The 25688-nt window shown below is 33.2% G+C and overlaps 3 protein-coding genes across 5 annotated transcripts; 1 reads left to right on the forward strand and 2 right to left on the reverse strand.

Annotated features, from left to right (window-relative positions):
- Positions 1 to 769: 769 nt before the first annotated feature.
- On the forward strand, positions 770 to 6006 carry LOC123909582 (calcium/calmodulin-regulated receptor-like kinase 2). 2 transcript variants are annotated; one of them, XM_045960449.1, is made up of 8 exons: positions 770 to 1055; positions 1860 to 2257; positions 3065 to 3218; positions 3964 to 4090; positions 4516 to 4598; positions 4675 to 4746; positions 5244 to 5447; positions 5553 to 6006. In XM_045960449.1, the coding sequence occupies exons 2-8, from the start codon at positions 1932 to 1934 to the stop codon at positions 5862 to 5864; spliced, it is 1278 nt and encodes a 425-aa protein (XP_045816405.1). In that variant the 5' UTR covers positions 770 to 1055; positions 1860 to 1931; the 3' UTR covers positions 5865 to 6006. The 2 variants fall into 2 exon arrangements, with proteins under 2 accessions (XP_045816405.1, XP_045816406.1); XM_045960450.1 differs by having other exon boundaries at positions 810 to 1055; positions 1878 to 2257.
- A 2651-nt stretch (positions 6007 to 8657) lies between these two features.
- On the reverse strand, positions 8658 to 14867 carry LOC123910140 (pentatricopeptide repeat-containing protein At3g58590). The gene is made up of 3 exons (XM_045961193.1): positions 11802 to 14867; positions 9521 to 11342; positions 8658 to 9034 (listed from the first exon to the last, which is right to left on the reverse strand). Exon 1 carries the CDS (start codon positions 14322 to 14324, stop codon positions 12141 to 12143), a length of 2184 nt encoding a protein of 727 aa, XP_045817149.1. The 5' UTR covers positions 14325 to 14867; the 3' UTR covers positions 8658 to 9034; positions 9521 to 11342; positions 11802 to 12140.
- A 4926-nt stretch (positions 14868 to 19793) lies between these two features.
- Positions 19794 to 24273, reverse strand: LOC123910120 (rhamnogalacturonan I rhamnosyltransferase 1). Of its 2 annotated transcripts, none has more exons than XM_045961171.1 (9): positions 23916 to 24273; positions 23175 to 23568; positions 22551 to 22618; positions 22352 to 22440; positions 22069 to 22234; positions 21525 to 21814; positions 21224 to 21428; positions 20961 to 21118; positions 19794 to 20565 (listed from the first exon to the last, which is right to left on the reverse strand). In XM_045961171.1, exons 2-9 carry the CDS (start codon positions 23494 to 23496, stop codon positions 20319 to 20321), a joined length of 1545 nt encoding a protein of 514 aa, XP_045817127.1. In that variant the 5' UTR covers positions 23497 to 23568; positions 23916 to 24273; the 3' UTR covers positions 19794 to 20318. The 2 variants fall into 2 exon arrangements, with proteins under 2 accessions (XP_045817127.1, XP_045817128.1); XM_045961172.1 differs by having other exon boundaries at positions 23175 to 23809; positions 23916 to 24231.
- Between the last annotated feature and the right edge of the window lie 1415 nt (positions 24274 to 25688).

Consider the following 25688-nt stretch of genomic DNA (forward strand, 5'->3'; position numbering starts at 1 on the left):
ACAGGAGATCTCTGGCTTCAAATACTTATAAGGGGTCGACGACAACTCTAAAAAATTGGGGTGTACGTGCCAACAATTCAAAAATTAATTAGAAAAATCCTTGAATGTTAAGTGAGATTTTAATGTTAGAATAATATATATCTCGGTCTAAGCCATGAGTTAGACTTTATAGTGAAAGAATTCTGATTTTTAGGTCACATAAACTTATTATTCTAAATAGATACAAATAGATCATTTGACACTTTTGATCCAACTATCTTGAATGATCTAATGGTCCTCCTTGAATGTGCCTCTATGATGAGTCTATGCCGATGACTAGAGGGAATTCGACATAGTATAAAAATGAGCATTGCCCCAACCCATAACAATTTCTAAAAATGAAAATCATTGCAGTACTCAAAATTAAAAGAAAATCTAAATTTAATATAATTAAGGAAATAATAAATCTAATAAATTTTATATTATCGTTTAATCATATTTCATGTTATAAAATATTTGTTAAGATTATAAAAAATTACTAGCTTCGTCCCAATATATAAACGGATGTATGGTTTTTATTTTATATTTACTAAACAAGTGGATGAATTATATTAAATTTTGTAATATAAAAATTCTATTTATATTACAAAATTCAATAAAATACTTTCTTTTAATAACAACCAAAAATAAAAATTGATATAAAATTACAATGACTACAAATTTCCAATATAATTTTTTGTCCTTTTTTGCCAAGTTTTTAAAAACCTTAAACCCCACTCTCACTTCAATTGATCAACACAACAACTACACATATATAAATATTTTTTATTATTTGCCAATTTGCCAATAAGCCTCCAACTCAGACCCTTTCCACTTTTTTTCTCTTTCGTTTCAAAACAAAAACAACATTCATTCTCTTTTCTTCATCAACCTTGTCATTGCTTTTTTCCATTTTATATACCCTAAAAAAAAAAAAACAACCCAGAAGGTGAAATACTCAAAAAAGTGACAAATTCATAATCAGGATTTGGAAAAATATGATTTTTCCAACATGGGTTTGTTTTTCTGCTGATTTGGTATGTGGGTTTTTTGTTTAAGGTTTTTTGCTTGTGACTTTTGCTACTTTTGTTGTTGTTTTGTGAACTTTTTTTTATTTGAGTTTGTGGGTTGTCTAGTTTTGTTGCTGAATTTTGTGTTCGTTGTTTCTGTTTTGTTTTTAGTGTTTTGAAGTGTTCATCTTTTTTATATGTTAATTATTAGTTAATTAATATAAACTTTTATTAAGAATAAATTGATGTTGAATGTTGATGGATTTGGCTTGGTGGGTTGTTGAGTTTTGTGGAATATTTGGTTTAGTTTTGGGTAGAGTTTTGTTGCTGAACTGTGTGTTTTTTAGTGCTTTTTATTGTGTGTGTTAATCCTCGGGGAATCGATTCCCCGAGGAATGGGACCCTGTTAATCCGGAGTTCGGCAGCACGGTAAATAAAGTATGGTCAAGAATTGTTTCTCCTAGGAATCGAACTCGGGTTTTTCCAAACGGTTTGTCTTGGGGGAGCTCATTAACCACTTGGTTTGTATTTAGTGTTTTGAAGTGTTCATCCTTTTGAGATGTTAATCACTAGTTAATTAATATAAAATTTGATCAATAAGTTGATGTTGAATGTTGCATTTGAGTTGTTGATTTCTCAAATTATTAATGGTGTCGACTTGTTAGTATCTTGTGAGTTGTGTCTGTGTCAATGCTTCATAGCTCCTAAAAGAAGCACTAGATGGAAAAAAACTAAAATTGAATCACATAGTGTCTTGAAGTTCAATTTCATGTCATTTATATTATGGATGAAGTATTGAATTGACATTAAATTTTGCTAACTTTGTGACAGTGTGCCTCTGTTCTGTAGCATTAGTCTGCTGCAACATGATTTCATTGTTTGATTATCAAGAAAACTTGAAGAATGGTTCGTCAAACTGATTTAGTTATCATTGGTGTCTCTGTTGGTTTGGCCCTTGGAATTCTGATTTCTTGCCTCATATTTTTCGGCATAAGGTGGTGCAAGAAACGTTCTCATCTTACTCGATCTGCTAGTGAGCCTAGTTTAACAACTCTCCCAATACGAACAAATGGAATTGAAGCAAGTACCGACTTTAGTGCATCCATCACTAGTTCCATAGGCACATCAAGGTCAGATAATCAACAGAAAAATTCCCATTTCACTTGGTGGAATCATCAAAACAAAGATCGGTTTGCTTCAGCATCAGGCATTCTAAAGTATTCGTACAAGTATGTATATTTCGCGCTTGACCGTGATGTTAGATCATTCTTTCTTATTTCCAAATTGATCTTTCAATTATTGATATCAAAGTATATTGATTATTTGATTTGTGAAATTAGTAGTTTATATTAGTCCATTTATAATGAATTTTCTTTATAATTCAGATCACCTGCGCAGTAGGCTTTTATTTACTATTAGATTCAAAACCATTCATGCACTTTTGCATAATAATAACTTAAAAGAAACTTGTTGAATATTTGGTTCATAATGTGGTATCAAAGCCTTGACGGGCACAAGGTTGATCCTTTTTGCTCGTATTCTTCCATATAAAAGATAGATTAAACCTGGGCATTGTTTAAATCTAGGTCCTGTTTGGATAAACAGATTAATGAAGCTCGTATAGCATGAGCACTTATTATGGAAGTGGTTATGTACAAGCTATTTTTATAACAAAAGACAAAATAAAGTTAAATTGTTTTCATATACGCCATATGTTGTTTTCATAGGCTATCATGGAGAGGTTGTGAAAATAAGCTGAAAACAACCTATGAATGTGTCATAAAGTTGTTTCTATAAGCTCTTCCAAACAGTCTCACAAAGGTTGATGCCAGTAAATAAGTTCGAATAAGTCAATCTAAATAGGCCCTTAACTCAAAGGGCTTGACGGAGACATGTTAAATATAAAACCGTTTATGTGCTTTCGCATTAGTTTAGATCGAAAACAAAGGAGAAAGTATGACATATAATTACAGATAAACATATTAATGTAGACATTAACTTTAGCAACTGTATACCTGACGCTTTACATGGTACAGAGAACTTCAAAAGGCCACACAAAATTTCACGACTACCTTGGGACAAGGATCATATGGTACAGTTTATAAAGCCACAGTATCTACCGGAGAGGTGGTAGCTGTGAAGGTGCTAGCAAACAATTCCAAACAAGGGGAGAGAGAATTCCAAACCGAGGTATTAGCAAATAACTATTGGTAATACTTGGTTAGTAGGACATAGGTTTTTTTTGTTCTTGTAATCTTTAGATATATTTATATAGTATTGGAGAATGATTCTTCTTTGCTTTATTTTTTCACATAGAGACTCGTACAGATTAAGTTTTAAAGGCATTAAAAGGTGCAGAGTTCTTAAAATACTTGATGTTTGTTGGTTTGTTTTTAGACCTGAATCTAACTAATATATTCAGAGAAACCGTGCAGGTAGCGATTGTCCATGTTGGCTTTAATTACCCTATATATCAAAGAGTTTACTGTCAATAAACTCGGAAATCCAGTCGATACAAATAGTATAGTGTGCCAGTTACTTCAAACTGTTTTGGAACATCACCATTTTGAATAACCTAAAATTATTAGTTAGTATTTTCATTTTGCAATATAATAATCATCACTGGACATGAAATCCCACAGCGGCAATCATTCCCTCTATTTTGCAAGATAGAATTCATCAGTATTGTCAAATAGCAGTTATAGTGTAGCAGATTTTGAACAAAACACTATTGTTCCATGATATGCTATATAGTAGTACAAAGTGTTGTTAAATAGCAGCTAAAACGCGCTATAGCACAGTAGCATAGCGGAATTTTAACAAACTGTTATTTTCTGCACAACAATAATTCCTAATTAGTAACATTAGTTATAATTTGAGAAACTGGATGACTACTCTATAAATCTAAATAATGACTAACAAGATGTTGTTCCAGGTTTCTCTACTAGGAAGACTGCATCACCGGAATCTTGTGAATTTGCTTGGATATTGTGTAGATAAAGGACAACACATACTGGTTTATCAGTACATGAGCAATGGAAGTTTAGCAAGTATTTTATATGGTAAGAGAAAGATCATTCCTTCCCAGTTCCCACCGAGTTGGTGTTTCTCCCAATGTTTTAAAACCGAACTGGAAATCAAACTGGCAAGACCTCCGTGTCATGGTTCAACTACTTTAAATTGCTTGAACCAGGACAGAACTGTAGTCGGGGTGCTCAAATAACTGAAATGTAGGCAGTGCCCTCCGTTCATGGTTCAACTAGTTGAACCTTCTGATTCAGTGTGGTTTTTAAAATATTGGTCGGCCCTCTTCTATTATGACATTTTTTTGTCGAGAGTTGCATGATTGTCATCAAATAGACAGACACGTATCACTTTGCATTACTTTAGTAGTCACATAATCACTGATGTTTTTCGTTCTGATTTTTTCATTTTAATTTTTTAAAATTAATGATCTCAATTGACGATAATGTGTGGATATTTCTAGGTGAAGAAAAGAAGTTAAGTTGGGATGACAGGCTGCAAATTGCTGTTGATATTTCACATGGAATCGAGTATCTTCATGAAGGAGTATGTATGTTCCCTGATACATTTTCTCTTGTGCTATGTGAAAATATGTTGACTAATATGAATGTGCATGAAACAGGCAGTTCCACCAGTCATACATCGCGATTTGAAGTCTCCGAACATATTGCTTGATGATTCTATGAGAGCTAAGGTAATGTCGTTTGTACAAGTTATTTTTTATAATCAGATAGCCGATTCATTTTCCTAAATTTACATGATATTAAATCAAACAATCTCACCCTTCCCTCGTTTAATGAGTGATCCAAAACAAATTTGTGAATTAAAACATTATCAGAGAGAGTTTCAGAAGAATTGTTTTGGAGATTTTATCAATGACAAATGATTTAAAATTGTTTCTAAATGCATAATATTTGTAGCAGGACACTTCCAATTGAAGGTGTGTCCAGTGTCCGACACATGACAGTGTTTGATACCGACACATATGGTTTCATTTAATTCATTCCATTTTCTCAAAGTCTCACCGGTGTCGGTGTGTGAGTGTTATGTCCGGTGTTTGTGTCTGTTTCAGTGCTTCATATATGTTTACATGTAATGTTAGTTATTTCCTTTTATCACACACCTTAGTTAATGTCATTGATTATCTTCTTTGATCCAATATATCAATTAACTTCAAAATTTCCTAAGTAGGTTGCTGATTTTGGCCTCTCAAAGGAAGAGAGATTCGATGGCCGAAATTCCGGTCTTAAAGGTACATATGGTTACATGGACCCGGCGTACATTTCGACAAGCAAATTAACAACCAAGAGTGACATATACAGTTTTGGTATCATACTTTTTGAGCTCATCACTGCCATCCATCCACATCAAAATTTGATGGAATATATTAACCTTGTAAGTTACTATTATGCTCTTGCAAAGATTTTCTTCATCTTGAATTATGATACTTCACAGGTTGAAGACTTAATTCTGATTTTCTTATTTGTCTTTTACTTCAAGGCTGCAATGGAACATGATGGTATAGATGAGATACTTGACAAGCAACTTGTTGGAAAATGCAATGTTGTAGAAGTAAGACAACTTGCTAAAATTGCACACAAATGCTTACACAAATCACCTAAAAAAAGACCTACTATAGGTGAAGTTTCACAAAGTATATCAAGGATAAAGCAAAGACGGTTGCGCCATGTGATGGAAGATAACTTGTCATTTGCAAATAGTAATAACTTCTCAAGAGCTGCGAGTCGATTAGAAGATCGACAAGTTGAATTAAGTAGGATAGTTACCATGACCATCAAAGAAAATGTATGAATAGAGTTACTCGCCCTATATGTGGTGAGGTTGAAAATCAAATCTTTGTTGTAGTCCACAAGGGACCATGGAAAGTTTCTATCTAATCTAATTAAACGACTACTACAAAGATGAAAATTGATGGTCCAATATTTTACAAAAACAATGCATTTTTTGACATTATTCCTAACATTATAAACTCTATGTCATTATAGTTACTGTAAATATCAATAGAATGATGAATTTGATTAATATTTTGCAATTTCATGGATCATTTTAGAACATTGATAATGAAGGGACTAAGTTGATACAATGTTACAAATTTTGGCAATTGCAATGAAGTCCAATGCCAACAAACCAAGGTTGATATTGGAACTTGATGTTACCAGAAGAGTTTGTGCAGTAACCAATCATAGTAAAGTGAATAAAATCCAAGATTCTTCAACACTTCTCAAATGGTGACTATGTCAAACCCTACATTGGAGATATCACCTTATAGCACAAACTAATAAAAAAAAGAACATAAAATCAAAATTAGAGTTGGAAATAGACGGCTTGACAGTGCACTTCCTGTCATTAGTATTAACAAATATATTTGTTTAAAAAAAAAATACATTCAAATATTTATTCACTCTTTAACTAATAAATTTTACTCCAATATATACATGTGATGAGTTTAACCTATTACAGTAAAATGACAAACAAAAACTCTTAATCAACTACACCTCAATCAAATTTTATAAACTATTGACAAATATTTACCAAGATGAAGTGTAAGATGAAATATCTGGGTGGAAATGTACTCAGCTTTCCCTATCTTCACAGACTTCAGCATGCCAGTATTTTCCGACAAATGTAATACACCAGCCGAACAAAAATCTCAGCCTTTTGACTTGTTTGTTGGCATTGTTTTACTACCAAATAACATGGTTCATTGTTCGATTTCATCACGCTCATGTTTTCTTTAAACTCTTTGGCAAATATCCTCATCTGCTGCCTTTGTTCTAGGAGTCTTCATGGAGCAGGAAGTTTGGGATTTTTACTCCACAAGATGTTGCATTCAGTGTTACTAAATGTTGAGTTTTTGTCAGATTTCATGTTTTGATTTTCCCATGTCCTGAATTTGCACGTTGCAATTTGCGACACTTCATTCAAATATGCATTACAATGAGTTCTAACTTCTGAGCTTTTAGAGTAATAAGCTAAGCACATGTTTGTTGTTGTGGTAATATGATGTTGAAGGCACGATAAGGTTAAAGATACTCTCTGAAGCTTCTTTATGAACTCGTGATAATGGTTGTCACTGCGAAAACAAACACGTAACACTTCTAAGTTTTCTCATAAAGGACCGGTAGGCATGTCAGAACCTCAGCAGATGCTCAGTTCCCTATCAACAAACAAGCAGGAGTTATATTAGATCGATGCTCCTCACTAGGTTAAACACTGAAATAAGATTGAAAAAAATATAATTTTAGTGACCTTCAATGTAGAGAATGCACCGATATTTGCATCTCAATATCACAAACTGGTAACGATACTTTTATATGTAAAGTTTCATACAATTTGAACAAGTATGTGTAAAACTTAAAGCAAATAAGGAACAAGAAACTTGACGCATTAATAAGACGTGACTGTCTGTCCTCATAATAATTCATAATCATACCAAAGACCAAGGTTGTCAGAACCGGACCGGTCATCGAACCGGCAAGCTCACCGGTTCAAGGTTCAATTGGTCGGACCGGGTTCAACCGGGGTCGAACCGTTTTTAATTAAATATATATTTTAATTAATATATAAATAAAAAATATGAATAATTGTTCAATATTTCATAATTTCACACATTAAAAAGATAAAATATCAAATGTCAAAATAAAATAAAATTTATAATTCAAACCAAATTAGAAATTATATAATAAACTAAGTTCAATAACACAAAATAGCACCATAACATCAATTGACAACATACTGCTTTCAAAAAATATCAATTGACAACATACTACCAAAACCAAGTGCCAAGTGAAAAAGCAAAAACTAAATGTTCATCAAGTTCATAAAGACTAGTGTCCAAATGCATAGCTAAATGCAACGTAATAATCATTATAATGTTCATCTAGACATAAAAAGTTAAAAACTAATAATCATTATAGTCTTCAAGGTAATAGTAGTACCGCCGGCGCCGGAGCAAGAGGAGGAAGGGGAAGGGTTTGTGGCAAGGTTGAAGAGGGTGGAGGAGAGAAGAGAAAAAAAATTAAGCGTTTTTACGTGATGACTAATGAGAGAAGAGAAAAAAGATGAAAAACAACTTTTCCTATTCCTACGTTATTTCAGATTTTTTTTTTTAAAAAAAAAAAAGAAAAAGATTTTGCCTTGTTTTTAAAAAAAAAAAAAAAAAAAAATTGCAAAATCGTTTGGACCGGCCGGCCGGTTCGCCGGTTCAACCCGGTTCAACCCGGTTCGCCACGGTTTTTTCCCGGTTGGTTTCCTGTCCGGTTTTCGATCATAACCGAGCCGGTTTCATGGCCGGTTCACGGTCCGACCGGTCCGACCGGCCGGTCCGGTCCGGTTCTGACAACCTTGCCAAAGACTGTTATGTCTAGTTATAAGAACATGAAAGTGCATAAATAGGAGTGGGAAAAGTTTGGTTTAAAACCAAAACTGCATAAAAACTAAACCAAACTGTTTTTACAGTTCAAAAAAACCAAACCGAACCGCAATTGTTTAACCTGAACTGAACTGAACGGTTCAGTTAACCAGTTAACCGGTTCTGTATTAAAAAAACCGGACCGAACCATTTTTAACTTATCTGGTTTTAATTGGAGCGAACTGCACAATCCTAATTTTGCATTGAACTAAACTGAACTGTTTTCAATCAACTGGTTTTAGTTGGTTTTCTTTAATAACTCAATGTAACACATACATAGTTAAAAGCAAACAAAAACTAATGTAAATCCATACACATATAAAACCTGCTACATATGAACCAATGTAAATCCATACATATTAACCTGCTACCATATTTTCTTTTTGCAAATTTGAAACTAATTGAAATAAGCTGCTACCATATGAACCAATGTCAAACTCATACAAATTTAAAACTTGTTACTAAACTCCAATTTACAAATGATTTCAATCATCATCAAGATCAATAATGCTTGCAGATGTTGTCGCATGGTCCGTTTGAGAGATCATATCTGCAAACAAGAAATAAACTTCATTATTTCTTCACCATTGGAAAGAAAATGGTACATCAGAATATTCACCATTGGAAACAGAGGTATGTTTGAAAGTAAGTGAAGTTTAACCAGACCCACATTGATAAACACTTATTAACTTCATGTTCTGTTATGCAATAAACTATAATATATCTATCAAAATACATTATAACATACACAAAAGAACTTCATGTTCTGTTCACTATGACTTCACATTTCTCACCGTCAATCCAAACATACACCAAACCATAAAACTATTTGTCAAACTTACTTCTATTGAAAGTATAATTTTAACAACAAAACATGTCTTTCGCCACAAATTATTTCACTGAAAAAAGAAAGCAAAAAGCACTGAATTGAGCATAATACTACATAAATCAGCTATCAGTCCATCTTTAGTCACACAAACCAAAAATCAAGGAAAAGATCTGAGTCAAATAAGTTTGGAAAATTTGAGTTTTTTACCTTGCTCAAATGTTTCTAACTCTTCAAGGTAAGTTTGACAAAGGAGATCCTCTCAACCAATCCTGAGTGCAAACAAGCACTTCCACTATCTTAGGTGTGAGATGACTACGATGAGGATCCAACACCCTTCCTCCGGCACTAAAAGCAGACTCTGATGCTACAGTAGACACTGGAATGGCCAACACCTCCCAAACAATATTTGCCAAGATGGGATATCTTGATGAGTTGACTTTCCACCAATCTAGAATGTCAAACTCAACAAACGTACTATGAGGTTCGCAGTCTTCACTGAGGTATTTATCAAGCTCAGACCTAGCATCGGTTCTACGCCCAGTTGCTTTTACATAGAAACCCATCCCATGAATATCATCATCATCTTCCTCTGGCTGAGATTCTCCCATATCTTGAGATCCTTCCCCGACGCCTTGATATTCTCGATAAATTGATTTTAAAGAAGACAACAGTTTCGACTTTAATTCATCAGCCGTTTCTTTTCCAAAAAAAAAATACCCAAGTTAGTGATTTACAAAACCCAATTTGCTCCTAGGGTCTAGAACAACTGCAATCAACAAAATCATGTTTACTCCATTAGAACTGCCCCAATACTTGTCATATTTACTCTTCATGTTAAATGCCATCGACGCTATGCTCTCATTATCATCCTCACAATATCTTCGGATCTTCCTTCCAAGGGCAAAGACCTCCTTCATATAGATGTTACTAGTAACATACAGAGCCAGAAATACGCATAGTTGCATCATAAAATATCTTCAGAAACGGCATCACTGTACTAGCATAGTTCCAATCCCCTTCAACAGGTACACCTTTGCCTCCATTAAGAGATAATTCTTTAGCATACTTAGCATCGAAAGCTTTTAAAAATTCAAAAGCTGTTTTATACTTGATAGCTGCTTGTAACATCAAATATGTAGAATTCCATCTGGCTTCTACATCTAGACATACAATGCCTTTATAAGCAATATTTGCCCTTTCAACAATTTTCTTGAAGTTGTACATTCTTGCACAAGATCCTTTTACATACTTGACTGCAACATGTATTCTTGTGATGGAATCATCGTTTTCTTTTAAACCTTCTTTTACAATCAAACTCAAAACATGTGCGCAGCAGCGCATATGAATATAATTTCCCTTTAAGACCAAACAGTTATTTGCATTCATCCAATCTTTCATGAATCTAACCGCTACGTCGTTAGACGACGCATTATTTACTGTTATGCTAAATACTTGATTCAGCTCCCAAGAATTTAAACATGTCTCAACTTCCTTAGCAATGATCTTTCCCGTATGGTATGTGATTTGACAAAAATTCAGGATTGTAAAGTGACCAAATAGCACGCCTTAAAGTAGTGCAGGATGGGATATCAAACCGTGGTTGCAAGACTTTCACAAAGTTTATAAAAAATTCATTCTCCACAAACCGAAAAGGAAGCTCTGCTCCCACAAACATCTTCACAAGCTCCAGTCAACACTTAACTTGGTCAAATTTTACATGAGGCGAAGAGACAACACATAATTCCCCTTCTGCAGGTATTGTTGTGGGAGATGTTTTTTGCCTTTTTTTTGCTACTCTATCAGGATTATGCTTACATCCCAACACATGAGCTGCCATAGTACTTGTACCATCCTTGAATTTAATTTTGGAGGGACAATGGTTATACTTGGCCTGCATCTGAGTACCAACTTGTTCAGTAAAGTGCATCCATACATGTGACTGACGTCTATACCCAGATGGTGGCAAACCATGATGAGTTGTTGCAGCTGCTGTGGGAGGGACTGCATCATCCAACAGTTGAGAGTCCATCTGTCAATAAATATATATTAGTTGTGGACTAACTCCAAAGATATCATGTCTAAAAATCACAAAAAAGAAACAAGTCTCATATCAATATTCACTTCAGCAAAGATTCAAAACACATGGATAGTAAATTATGGATTCAAAACAGAACTTTCAATGGTTTGTGAATTCACTATGTTCCTTTAAACAAACTATAGTTTACTATAGTTAAAATCTCTAACAAACTATAGTGTATTTAAAGTGAAAATTTCAATTTAGAGATACACTATTTTCCTTTAAATACACTATAGTTTGTGGATTCAAAACAGCAAAATGCAACATGGCAGAGCAAAGATTCAAAACACACAAAACAGAACATATTAAAACCGAACCAAACCATTTAAAAGAGTAAATATGACAAGTATAAAACAGAGACTATTCCTTCCTAAACATTTGAGAATGACAATTGATGAACATATTACTTACGGCGGCAGCATGCCCTTTCAATTGTTGAGCAGCTACTTCAAAAGTACTATTTTGATTAACTGCTACTCAGAAATTGCAGATTATATGATTCTAAGATTAACCACTGTGATTCCACCCGATTTCACCATAATCCGATTCTGTGTGGACTCTTAATCGCTGAGGGCAATCAAAATAAAAAAATTGTGTCTTTTACAATTAAAAACGTGATTCTGACTACCGTGATGTTGACAACATTATCAAGATTGTGTTCAACATACGAGTTCCTTGACTTCACCGAATTTCCTTAGCTTGCTGATTCATGTATTATTGCCAACTGACTATTAAGTTTTGCTGTACAAGTCAAACTGCAATTTTGTGCCTATTGTAGCCTTCAAGGAAGCTGCGCCATATATTGGCATTTGGAGGGAAAGGCATGCTTGCCATGACTTCCTCAGCTTCCTGTGTTTGTCCATTTTTAGCAAGCAGGTCTACTATGCAATGGTAATGATCATGTTCCGGTCGAATCCCATAAACAGTTTCCATCTGCTTGAAAATTTTCATCCCTTCGCTCACTAATCCACCGTATCTGCAAGAAGAAAGCACTGCTCTAAGAGCTAATGTGTCAGGCTTAAACCCCATCCCTACCATGTTGTGGAATATTTTTACTGCCGCGTGAGCATAACCATTAAGCCCGAGGGCAGAAATTAAAGCTGTCCATGTAATAACGTTTCTGTCTGTGATTTCTTCAAAAACTTTCACTGAATTTTCAATGTTTCCACACTTTCCATACATGTCAATTAGTACATTGCCCAAAAATGTGTCACAACTATTAGTCTTAACAATCAGACCATGAAGAGAACTTCCCAAATCAAAACTGCAAAGTTTGGTGCACACGGATAATACAGTCATAAATGTGTATTTGTCTGGACATATGTGTGCGGAATGCATACGCTTGAAAACCTCAAAAACCTCATTATAGTTATTGCTCCGAGCGCAGGCTGAAATGGCAATGTTCCAAGATACAACATCAGGCCTTTCTAGTAAAGAAAGCAACTTCATTGTTTCATCGTAATGACCAGTTCTGTTATAGATTCCAGCAATGATGTTAGATGGGATTACATGAAGTGGATTATTAAACTCCTGGACAAACGAAAGCGCTTCGTTTATAAGACCATTTCTTTTGTAAGCCAAAACAAGAGAGCTTAATACATATTCATGATTCTCATACCCCATTCTTATAACCAAACCGTGGAGCTGATGTAGGTCTAATACATATGTTGACTTAAGAACAGCAGAAAAGGAAGACTCATTAGGATAACATTCCAATCGTAACATTTCTCGTAATAACTGAACTGATGTGGGAGAGGAAACATTTGAGTAACCCAATATCAAAGCATTCCAAGAAACCACATTCTTCTCTTCTATCTGATCAAAACAGTTATGAGCAGACACCAATTTCTCACATTTGGCATAGAAGTTCACCAATGCAGTACCAACAATAACATCAGATTCAAAACCACTCGTTATTACTTTAGCATGAACACATTCTCCACACACCAAGTTTCTCAAACCAATACACGACTCAATAACACCTACAAACGTGGCCTGACTCGGAACCAACCCCCTGTTCAACATATTCAAAAACATCTCCAATGCCATTTGAGACCTCCCACTTTTCACCATTGAATCAATGATCATATTCCAAGATACAACATTCTCAATAGGAACCTGCTCAAACAATCTCTCTGCAAAACACAAAGCTCTACACCTAACATAAACACCAATAAGAGAATTAATCGCTGTAACATAACAATCAAACCCAAGTTTAGTCATCAAACAATGAATCTGTTCACCATAACTCAAATCCTCTTCACAGCCAACAAGTCCCGACAAAAGCGCCACAAAAGAACCGTCAGACAACAACACCCCCAACCCCAATAATTCATGGAACAAAATCTTAGTATCCTCGACAAAACCATTACTAGACAACAAAGAGAACATTGTATTCCAAGTCACTACACTCTTACAAGACATATCATCAAACACAAAAAAAGCCTCATCCAAACATCCATATCTCCCGAAAAATCCCAACAAAGCACTACCCACAAAAGCATCAGCATCAAAGACACCATTTTTAACACTCAAACCAAACAACTGAAACCCCTGAAACAACTCCAACTTTTCACAACAAAGCAAACCCGTTAACGTATACTGATTAGGACGAAACCCACATACCCTCAACTGATTCAACAACCTCCAAGCTTCAACTAAATCTCCACGTCGACTATAACAACCAATAAGCGCATTATAAGAAACAAGCGTTCTTTGAGGCATTTCATCGAACACCTTACGTGCTTGAACAAAATTGCCATGGAAAATGTAGGATGAAACAATGTTGTTGTTGATGAAGATGGATTGATTTGGAATGGGTGGTGTTGTAATGGAGAGTGCATGGAGACGTTTTGTTGCGTCGAGGGATGATCGGAATGTGGAGGTTGATTGGAGGAAATTGAGGATACGGGTAACATGGCCATGGTAAGTCATATATGTTATTGCACATTTACAGTAATATGATTGTGAGATGGAAAAATTGTATCTTTATGAATGTGGGTCGGGTCGGGCCAGGTACTGCATTCAAAGCACAAAGGTAGTTCATTTTCCCGCCGTAAGGTTTCGTCGAGCTTCCATGGCGGTGGGTAAATGGGTTTAAATAGGTTTTACTCGAACGGTAAAAAGAAGGCTATTGAGAAAAGGGTTTAAATAGGTTTTTAGTGCGGCAAATATTCCTTAATTTTGTTTTATTTCTTGTAAATTTTTTTTTTTTAAGTTATCGTGAGTTTAACTCAGTTGGTAGCGACATAGCACTATATGTGCAGAAGTTCGTGTTCGAACTTCAGACACTCCACTTATTTACCTTTAAGGTGAATTTTCTAGCCATTAAACTACTTGACAAAAAAATTTTTTTTTTAATCATCGCAAATATTCATTTTAAACCTTTTGATGTACTTCATATATTTTACGTACTATAAAGACCAACATCAATAGAAACTAATTTTGTAAGGACTGGTAAGAGTACAGAATTTTGTCTTATATAATAAGGCTTGTAGATGACTATAAGAGAGCTACACACGATATGGTAGTAGTGGGACAGCATGAAAGAATTTTGTCTTATATTAAATGGAAACCTCCGAAGGATAATTATGTGAAGCTCAACACTGATGGAGCTTGTAAGGAAGGAAGAAGAGCTGAATGTGGTGGTGTTATTAGAGGAAATCAAGGTGAATGGTTAGGTGGTTTTGTTAAAGGAATTGGATATTGTAACGCTTTTGTTGCGGAGCTTTGGGGAGTTTTGGAGGATTTGATCCTTGCACAACGGTTGGGGTTTGAGAGGGTGGAGTTAAGCATTGATTCGAGGGCTGTTATGCATGTTATTTCAACAGAGAAGAATCAAGGTTCTGCAGAATTTGCGATAGTTAAAAAAATACGTCGACTTTTGAAAATGGATTGGAATGTGAAAATATATCATGAGTTTCGGGAGGCAAACAAGTGTGTGGATGCATTAGCAAATATTGGATACAATCTGGAGCATGCAGTGATTTATTATGAAACTTGCCCTACAGATATTAGGGACATCTTGTTAGCTGACGAAATGGGGATTACTACCCCTAGATTGATTGTGGCTTAGTTTTTCTTTTCCTCGGGCTTTTGCCCTCATATGTATAAAAAAAAAGTTAAAAATAAAAAAGTAATTTTATACGGACTAAAATTAAAATTAATTATTTTGTCAAAAAAAAATTAAAATTAATTATATTTGTAGATCATTTCTTGAAAAAAAAAGGTAAAATATATTTTTCGTTCCAACAAAATTAGTGAATTTTGATTTTTGTTCCTATAAAAAAAATCACTTGTTTTCTTATGTTTTTAGTCTCTAATGGACAAAATTTTAACATTTTTTAACATAATATAAATTTATATAAGTTTAACATGATATATAGACATAATATAAACACATTTGAACATAAAAGTGTTATAATATTAATATTGATATTAAAATTAACAAAAATTAGCAAAACATTAAATTGATTAAATATAGTTTTGAACTTTCAAATTTTTCTATTGCTTATTTTTAAGCCCTCAAATTTATATTTTACATTAAAGACCAACATCAATAGAAACTAATTTTGTAAGGATTAAAATTAAAAAAAAAAATTACATGGACTAAAATTAAAATTAATTATATTTGCAGATCATTTCTTGAAAAAAAATATAGGTAAAATATATTTTTCGTCCCTAGAGTATTTGCAAATTTTGATTTTCGTCACTATAAAAAAAATCACTTGTTTTCTTTTTGTTTTTAGTCCCTATAATGGACAAAATTTTAACATTTTTTAATATAATATGAACTTATATAAATTTAACATGATATATAGACATAATAAACACATTTAAACATAAAAGTGTTATAATATTGATACTATTTAGGAATAAAAACATTAAATTGATTAAATATAGTTTTGACCTTTCAAATTTTTCTATTGCTTATTTTTAAGCTCTCGAATTTATTCCATTTTACATTTGTTAATTCCATTAATATTTTGACTGAAAATTGGCCAGCTATTTTATTGTTTGAGTTTTAAGTTTTAACCCATCAAAGTTATCCCATTTTACATTCGTTAACCCCCATTAATATTTTGAACGAAAATTGATGGTGAAAACCAAAAAACAAGAATTTTAGAATCTATTTTCCGAAAGAAAAAAATTTCGTTTCAGAAAATAGATTGAATCTTACCTCTTCGTTATTTAGTTAGTGTACTTAATTTGCACCTTAAGTAGCGAATCACACTTTTTTATCCAACCTCAATTTGCTACTTAACCGAAAAACGCCCTTCATTCGTTTCACATTTTATATTGCGAACCTTTGTCCTATATAACACGAGGCCCATCACCTCCCCTCGTTTCAATAGTTACTCAAAGATGGAGTAATTAAGCGCAATAGACCAATTTTTTGGGGATGCAATTAGACCAATTAAGTGTTGACAACGAGTTGGAATTCATCACAAATACTTTATTTATTTATTTATTTAGAAAACTCTTTATGAGCATCTCCAATAAAAGTAGGATACATGTTTCTTAAGAGTAAATATTATTTTGGCACGCCACGTAAAATTTTAGATTCTATAAATTTAGTCAAAGTTGTTTAATTAAGATAATTAAAAGTACCCTTAAAAAAAATACTTAAAAGTAAGTTTTATAAAATTTGGTGTGAAAATGTATATGTATCATATAAAATTGAAATGCCACATATGTACCCATTTAAAATTATAAAAAAAGTTTCTGAAGAAACAATGTTCTTTAGTTGCCTAAGATTGCCAAACTGAAAGTTAGAGAGCATTCCTTTCAAAATACAAAGATTTAATGGACGAGTGCACTCTCAACAAAAATTATTTTTATATGTATATGTAACAGTGAGAGATCGAATATATGACTACATATTTAAACTAGCAATCCAATTATTTGTCATGCAAACTGTACCACATTATTTTTAGATGAAAGCAATATATTGATGATAATGAAGACCCTAAAATAGGGATGAAAAAACTTTTTTATGACATGGTATTGATCTTCCAAAGTCAGTGGTCATGTACAGGGTTCACCAACACCTACACTAGTCGTGAACCACATCACTTGTTACAAGTGGAATAAAATGAAGGAAAGCATATAGAATGCACGAAAATGGATTCTCTGCAGTTACTATTTGACTGCAGGTTAATCTCAGTCTTACAAATTTATTAATATATATTATTTATTTAATCAAAATTCAATTCAATGGTTCACATGCAGTGACTGCATGACTACACCATACTTTGACCGCATGGAATCCAGGTCCTAGAATGCACATATAGTAAGCACACCTCACAACAACCACTAATCTCCTTTAAGAATTTCTTGAAGTTGATCATTCTATGTTCCATTATGCCTAAACCACAAAAGTAGTAGTTATTATTCGCACAACCAAAACAATACAAAACAAATGTTTTAAATGGATTTTCTTCATGTAATATGTAAATTTTTATTTTTAATCCTTGTAAACAAATATTTTTTGCTTTGAATTCTTATACAAATATGTATGTAAAGCGCAACTGTTTATTTTGTAAAAATATTTATATTTATATTTTCTAAAATATGTGTTCATTTTAAATTGCTAATAAGACATTCAGTTTTTATAATGAACAATTATGATGAAAAATAGAAGTAAGATTAGGTGATGCATTTTTTAAAATAATGAAAATAATATTTTTGACATTTTCATTGTTTCCTAAAATGCATATAATTATTCACTTAAGAGTCTAATATTTTATTGTTAGCAAGTAAAATTAACCTAATTTTAAGATAGGAGAATATAAACATTTTAACAAAGTAAATGGGGTTAGTTTTTTGGTAAGAGTAAATGGGGTTAGTCAATGTTATGATTTATGATTTTGTTTTCGTGACTCTTTGTAGACTTTTGTAGTCTATCTCGGTACGTCTTGTGTTGGGGAGGCTGCTGTGATAATATATATCTCATTTTAACTTGTTAAAAAAAAAACAAATTGAGCTTTAAGCAAGTTGTCAGGATTTGATCTCCGACCGAAATGCACTTCGTATGCTTCATATGTTTTCGATGAAAATTAGTCAATATTAAACAAAAATAGAAACTTCATATCTATAATATGATAAAAAAAATCCTCGTATAGACCGTACCCAAGTCAAAGGTACTACCAGCTTAATATTTCATTGGAATCTTGCTACGTGATCCGCTGAAAATGGAATACAATTTTACTATGGTTGATATGTGAGCTTACACAAGTTAATTACTTAAGGATCACATGAGTGCAATTCACGAGTTTATGTGAAATTCAAGATAATGTCTTGATGATGGTGCCCTTCACAATCCCAAGTATTACTAATTATTTACATTATTGGATCACTAACCCAAATTCTAATATCCCCCAAAATTATTTACATTATTGGATCACTAACCCAAATTTTAATTTTAATCCCCCAAACGTGATAAATTTTGGGATCAGAGATTAATACTACTAGTATTTGTTATAGAGTGCTTTCTAGCATGGTGTATTTTAAATCATCTTGTTAGTTTTTTCTAATAACTAAGATAAGATATTCTCTATGTGCATTTGATGGACTAATCTTTTGAGTTTTATGTGGTTCTAATCTCCAAGAATTTTAACATTGCTGGATGTTATATTAGATTAAATTAGAAGAAATTAATGTCATCTTATTTAAATGTCCTTGGATAATCCAATTTTGTTTATTACATATGCAAGTACATCAAAATTTTATGATAATGATTGATGATCATGGTATATAGCTCCCCCAAAATAAGTCTGTGGCCATGTAAAGGTCAACTATCACCCAAAGCACTTACAAGTGGAAGAAATGAAAATAGGCATATGGCATATAGGACACACCACTACCACTAAGTCTCCATTAATAAATTTCTTGAAGTTGGTTATTCTACTTCCATTCTACCTAAACCACAAAAGTAGTGATACTAGGTTTTCCTACAACTACACACAAAAATACAATAAAGTTAATTAATCATGATTCGTGGCCCACCATTAATCTTCCAATACATATTTTTTAGTAATCAAGTGTGGTCATCTAATCGTGAATCAATGGTAGAGATTGTTTCGTACAGATTTTATAAGAGTGTAATATCAATCGACTAATCTTTAATCAATGACTCTGATTTATTACTGCGTAAAATTGTGGGATATGTGGGAATCGTGGTCCATTTTTTAGTCTTACCAACACCACCTCATATTTTGGTCCACATTCATAATAAGAGACAATAATCATATGTAGCATTATGCAAATACACAATATCTTAATACACAAGAAGGTTCCTAAACACTTCAATATTGTTCTTTTACATTTTCCACATGATTTGAATGATCATTTAAGAATATTTGGTAAAGACCCAGCGTTAAAGTTAGGAAGAAAAAAACATTATTATAAAAGTGTTCATCTTTTGCTTTTCTTTACAATGTACACAAGATACAACTCAACTTTGCTACTGCTTTACATAAATAGAACTTGTTCCTCAAAACATAAAATTTATCTAATTTTTTTTGGTGTAAATATGTTTTTCTTCCCGCAAATATGTTTTCTTCAGGTTTCAGTCTGAGTCCCTGAAAAATTAAATTTTGTTTTTAGTCCCTGCTATTTTGTTTTAGTTTGTGTAATACCTTAATCACATTGAATTAGTCCTTGTAAAAAGAAATTGATGTCATATTTTAGGGACGAATGTCCATATATTACAAGGACTAATTTAATATGAACTAAAACTAAATAACACAGACAAAAGGAAAAACTTTCTATTTTCAAGAATTGAGAACAAAAAAATGTTTTCGTGTAGACTAAGAAGAAATCGCAAGTGAATTGTGGGACTAAAAACATACTTAAACCATTGTAATTCTAGTGAAGAATAACTCGAAAGGAGGACGGTGAATAAATCAGGCATGCTTTTAGCTAAGATCATGTCATTGTCAATGATACATCTTGAAGTGGTAAGCATTCATGAGGGTTGGAATAAAAATAGTCTTCTTCTTTGGGTCTATTTGGGATGATAACTCTTCTTTTAGGGTTTCCCATCCTCTTGGCATGAACTTTCTTCACCTTAATGGAAAAAGCATCCCAACTTAATGACTTATTGGTATATAGGTCTATGAGGGGCACCACATGCTTTCTATCAAGTAGTATAGTCCTTTTGAAACCTAGGAATCTGAAGACAAGGAAGTACGATATCAGTAAAAAAAAAAAAGATTTGAATAGAGTAAACACTAAACAATCATTTTGATCACTGAATGTGTCGGGCGTTGTCACTATAGTCATAGAATGTATCAAAATTACAAACATCTATGGATGTGCCGTTCTTTAGTGGTTTTTTGAATGTGTCTTTCGATAATTAGTTTGGTCCTTAATTGTGTTGTACGTTAGTCCTATAAAATTACTAACAAAAGTCAGACTCAGGAATGTTTTTGTAATTTCAATACATTTAAGGGCTATAGTGGAACCGCTCGCTCATTTAGGGATTAAAATGACGATTTACACATTTTCATATCAGAGTAATGATGTATCATGCAGTCTAAATAGTACATCATCAAAGTATGCGGTTACCTTCTATGGCCTTCGACAACTTTAGCCATGTTTCCATCATATGTTGGAACAAATATATCACTCTCTAGAGACACAAGATAATCTAATGCAGCCATTTGTGATGAGTGGTTTTGGAAATACATCAACTCCGAAGGTTCCAGCAGAGTTTCCTTCCTTACCTGTGGTAGTATGTAAAACCAAATAAAAGTTACAAACGAACGCGTGCGCACATAAATAGATAAACAAACAAACAAATAGATATATGATTTTGCTTTTCTACTGACCAGGTTGGGATAAGTGGCTCGTAAACGTGCCATTCTTCTCTCTCCGCCAAATATTTCTCCGGCAGCAATATAAATTTGAATATTTTGATCTATGTCCAGTGCTTTCAGTATTAGAGCAGTTTCCTCAGGTGTCAACGGACATAAACCATCATTCCTCTTAAGCTCGGAATTTATTACTTTTTCCTTCCACCAAGGATAAGCATATCTAAGAAAGCAATTTTCCAAAAATCACATTAAATTAAAAGAGTAAACCAAAAATTGATGCTGACATGCTGTAATACATAAACATATATTAGATTACCTCATTCTTGTCAGTTCCTCAACCTCGCTGTCGTCACATCCATGAGTGCAGCCAGAGAAAGCCAACATGTCCATCTCATATCTAAGATGAAGTACAAGAAAAGGTCCTCTTTCCCTCAAAATCCTTACTATCTTTTTACCAAGTTGTTCTATTTGAGAAGTAAACCTCAAAGCATTGAAATTTACTCGGCATCTCAACTTTTGAATCTCGATAGGTAATCCATTGTTAGCGAGTCGGGCATCAGTCCTATTTAGGTGCACAACCTTGTGTTTCCGTAGCAGAGGAAGGATCTAAGAGAAACAAGAGAATTAGTTGCACGGAAGTATCCCAAGAAACAATGAATTTGGATCGTCTGCCTTGCAGTCACAATCCCACACATTCACGCAGTCAACGCATCGGTGGCCGTAGGATCGAAATTGGACGGTGATATCGATTCAATGGCCACCAATGAACTGATTGCGTGAATGAGTCAGATTGTGACTGCAAACAATCCAAATTTGAAAAGAAACTGTTAAATGAAAGAAGGAAAAAAAAAATTAAAGACCTGTTTTTCGTAGTATGAAATATCCGACCAACTAATCGGGGGCAATGAGTAAGACAGTCCTAATTCAACTCTTCTCTTGAGCCTAGGTGGTAGTTGCTTTAATATTCTAACTTCATCTCTCAATGATGCAATGAAATTATCTACATCAAATATGTCTTGGAACTCACTGCAAACATCAAATTAACAGAAATGATGACATTCCAATTCAGAAATCAGGAAGATAACCATAAATAGAGATGCTTCTTTAACTGAAATTATGAAATAGCAATAACAATGTGCAAACCTTGGATCAGCCCAGAAAGACGATTTATCGAGCTCTGGAACTATGAGAGTGACATTTAAATGTCTTGCAATAGCAACCATGTCACATATCTGTTGAAGAAAATTCAAAATTTTGAGAAAAAAACAGAATAAAATTAGTGTGCTCATATAATTTTATGGATTGCAGCAAAGGTAACTAACACTAAGTACGTGGAACTCACTGCTGCTCTCATTTGGTTGAGTCCTCCATTGCAGGAAACCATAAGATAACCATTATTTTTATAAATCCCTGATGAAAAGAATTATAAAATTCAGTTGATAGCCATAAGATTCTTAATCACAAAACGACACAAGTTCTTTTGTAAATATAGACAGGGTTTTAGAAAAGGTTTGCGGCCGTGACATCATGTTTTTTGAAGTCTCCTTGACTGCAATACAATTAGGATTGAAGTCTTATAAGATGCATTTGACCGAAATTTTCTGCAGTATCATGGATCGCGACCAAATGCAGCCACAATATAAGGCTCATAATCAATGATCATCTAATTATGACCTTCTGTAATGAGAAGAAACGTCATGGTTTCTGATGTCCCCTCGACCAAATTCAACTGAAGTCATATAAGCTTCATTTGACCACAAGATCACTACCGACCGTGACCATGATAGAAGGCTCATAATCAATGATAATCTATTGAGAATTTCTGTAATGAGAATGATTCTTAAATATCGTAGCACTGACATTTCAGATCAAAGGTGTGACTAGTGTTGGACACGGACACATGTGAGTTAATTTCAAAAGCAAACTACGATTACTTCAACTATCATATAACAAACCAAGAACTTACTTTTTGGTGGAAACACAACCTTAGCTGGAACAATGACCTTAGTTACAATTGAAGGTTCTTCTAGGTGGCTAAAACAATAAGGCATACCCTTCAACAACCTTGGACCCCAAAACTCTCCAATTGCTATCAACTGAACAACACAAGACCAAATAATCACAGTAGTAACGGCACGTGCCATCCACACTTTGATCCTAGGCTTTACAATAAATCTCTTCGACTTCATAACTTCACCATCACTCAAAACATTGAATCCCATCTCCATCTCTTCACTATCACAATGATCACTTTTTCCATCAGATACTTTTGTTAACCTCAACAACATTATTGATTAACTTAAATTCTTCTCACATTCCAATTACTTGCTTGAGCTTCACTCTTCTTCAATAATCAAACCCTTAAAAAATATAAAAAATAACAATAAATAGATATATAATATAACAAACAAAGCCTTGAATTTTGTGATGCTTAATAAATTCACAAATGTTGTTGATGCTTAAAGTTAGGATCTTTCAACCATGAAATAAATGCTAATCAAATAAAAAGCATTGACTACACAATAAATTTATTTCTGAACACTGAAGCCAGAATATAAGGCAGTGAATTCCACCCTATCAGACAAGGCAATGTTTTATTACCTAAAAAACATCATTAAATTTTCTGAATTCTTAGCACTGAAAGATAGTTATCAATTTGACATTCATATATAAAAATTAACAAAAAATAAAAAACAATAACAATTACATTGCATTTAAGGTGCATCCATATAAGGCTGCAGAATGAAGAACACCCAGAAGGAAAGAAATGGTTTTTATTGAAATTCTTTCAAAAGGGTCTAAAATTAATGGCTTTGCAATGTGATTGATGAAGTGAATAAGAAGAAACTAGAAAAGGGTTATGTGAACTTTGTTACTTGAAAAAAGTGGAAGTAACAATGGTGAGAAGAGAATGGTGAATTTTTGAAGATATAATTTTCCGGTGGGATTTTCCGATGAGATGCCGGAGAAGGTCGCCGGAGGAAAGAAAAGAGAGGAATTGAAGAAGAAAATGGGAAGAAATGAAAGATAAAAGGAAAAATGATGGCTCTAATTAAGGCGGTAGTGAAGGGTATCATGTGGGACCCATTTTAACAGTAACTAACCCCACTTTCTCTAATTCTAATTTTTAATTATCACCCTAATCCATTTTTTTTAATGATTAAATATGTTTTTGGTATTTATAAAGTTTTGAAAATTTTAATTAAAAATTGATTGATGGAAATGGTAAGAGATTTAAATTCTTTAAGGAAATGATTACATGTTCTATATATTTGGTTTTTGGTTAAGGGTAAAATTCAAGCAGAAAGAAAAATTCATTTTGTGTGTCTCACGGGTTATCTCTCTCATGTGTGATTTATGTGTCACACCTTATAGTTTATTCTTCCTTGTGGTGTGTGTGTGCAGTTCTAAATTATCTAAATGTATTGAGCTCATGAAGGAGAATAAGGGAAAATATGTGACATGTGACTCGAGCGAGAGAAAAAGTGAGAGGTGTATGCGAAGAAGAAGTAAAATGTGGTGTCGTCTGGGAGGTTGTTGATGATTGTTACATGACTGAATGATAATGGTGAAGACAAGAGTTTATTGAGAGAAGAAAAATGTGAGAAGTGGATCTGAGATGAAAGTGAGGTCTATTGGGTTATGTTGCAATTTTTTTCTTTAGGGTGATCAAAATGCAATAAATATAGGGAGTAATATGTGTAATTTTTAAAAGTTTAGGGAGTGGTAGGTTCATCAATCTCACTTACACTTGAGTTTGTCTTTAGCGAGTGTGATGTATATTTTGATGTGTTATTCTTCTGTGTTATAAAACTAGAAGGAAATAGTTTGTACATTTACCAAAAAAGAGAGCATGATATCTATAGGTGAGTATTGCAAAATCCCTTAAATACCTTATTTGGTGAATTTATGTGTGATATGGATATGTCTCCGTATATCTCGGTTAGTAAAAATATCGCATTATATATATAAGAGTTGAAGTTCAAACTTCAAACACTTCATTTATTCTCTTACGAGACACTACTATTTGTGCAGAGCATTTTTACGTGTTTGTTTGAAAATATTTTGTCATTTCAACTTGCTTTTTTGGAAATACTTTGACTTTTTTTTTCTTCTTTTTTTTTTTTGTCGTATATTTTGTCATTTCTAATTTCTTTTTAGTTTTTTTAGAATTCAACCGCGAGATAAATAAAATCTAATAAAAAATTGTTTCCGTCATGAATCAAACTCGATTACTCGAATTCTCTCAAACAAATCATTATTAACCACTTAAGTTCAATGTTTTAGTTTACTTTCCAATTTTTACTCGATGGTGTGAAAGGTGAGAGTTAAGAAAAGAGGGAGAATATAAAAATTCAATAAATGAAATGATACTGCTAATTATCCTAATATATTATTGTGCACCCCCTTCGTACGTAACACAATAACACATAGTAACAAATTCTTGTTAAATTAAATCAAGTGTTATAATAATTATAAG

This window comes from Trifolium pratense, linkage group LG2 (assembly GCF_020283565.1).
Source record: "Trifolium pratense cultivar HEN17-A07 linkage group LG2, ARS_RC_1.1, whole genome shotgun sequence".
In the NCBI taxonomy this organism is placed as follows: Eukaryota; Viridiplantae; Streptophyta; class Magnoliopsida; order Fabales; family Fabaceae; genus Trifolium; species Trifolium pratense.

What these genes read in the sequence shown, in the direction of transcription:
- LOC123910120 (XM_045961171.1), bottom strand. Translation starts at nt 23,496, where the DNA reads ATGTTGTTGAGGTTAACAAAAGTATCTGATGGAAAAAGTGATCATTGT. An exon ending in TCAACCAAATGAGAGCAGCA is followed by an intron (nt 22,441 to 22,550) that starts GTGAGTTCCACG and finishes TTTCTTCAACAG; the next exon opens with ATATGTGACATGGTTGCTAT. An exon ending in TCTTTCTGGGCTGATCCAAG is followed by an intron (nt 22,235 to 22,351) that starts GTTTGCACATTG and finishes TGATGTTTGCAG; the next exon opens with TGAGTTCCAAGACATATTTG.
- LOC123909582 (XM_045960449.1), top strand. Translation starts at nt 1,932, where the DNA reads ATGGTTCGTCAAACTGATTTAGTTATCATTGGTGTCTCTGTTGGTTTG. An exon ending in TCGAGTATCTTCATGAAGGA is followed by an intron (nt 4,599 to 4,674) that starts GTATGTATGTTC and finishes TGCATGAAACAG; the next exon opens with GCAGTTCCACCAGTCATACA. An exon ending in ATGATTCTATGAGAGCTAAG is followed by an intron (nt 4,747 to 5,243) that starts GTAATGTCGTTT and finishes TTTCCTAAGTAG; the next exon opens with GTTGCTGATTTTGGCCTCTC.
- LOC123910140 (XM_045961193.1), bottom strand. Translation starts at nt 14,324, where the DNA reads ATGACTTACCATGGCCATGTTACCCGTATCCTCAATTTCCTCCAATCA.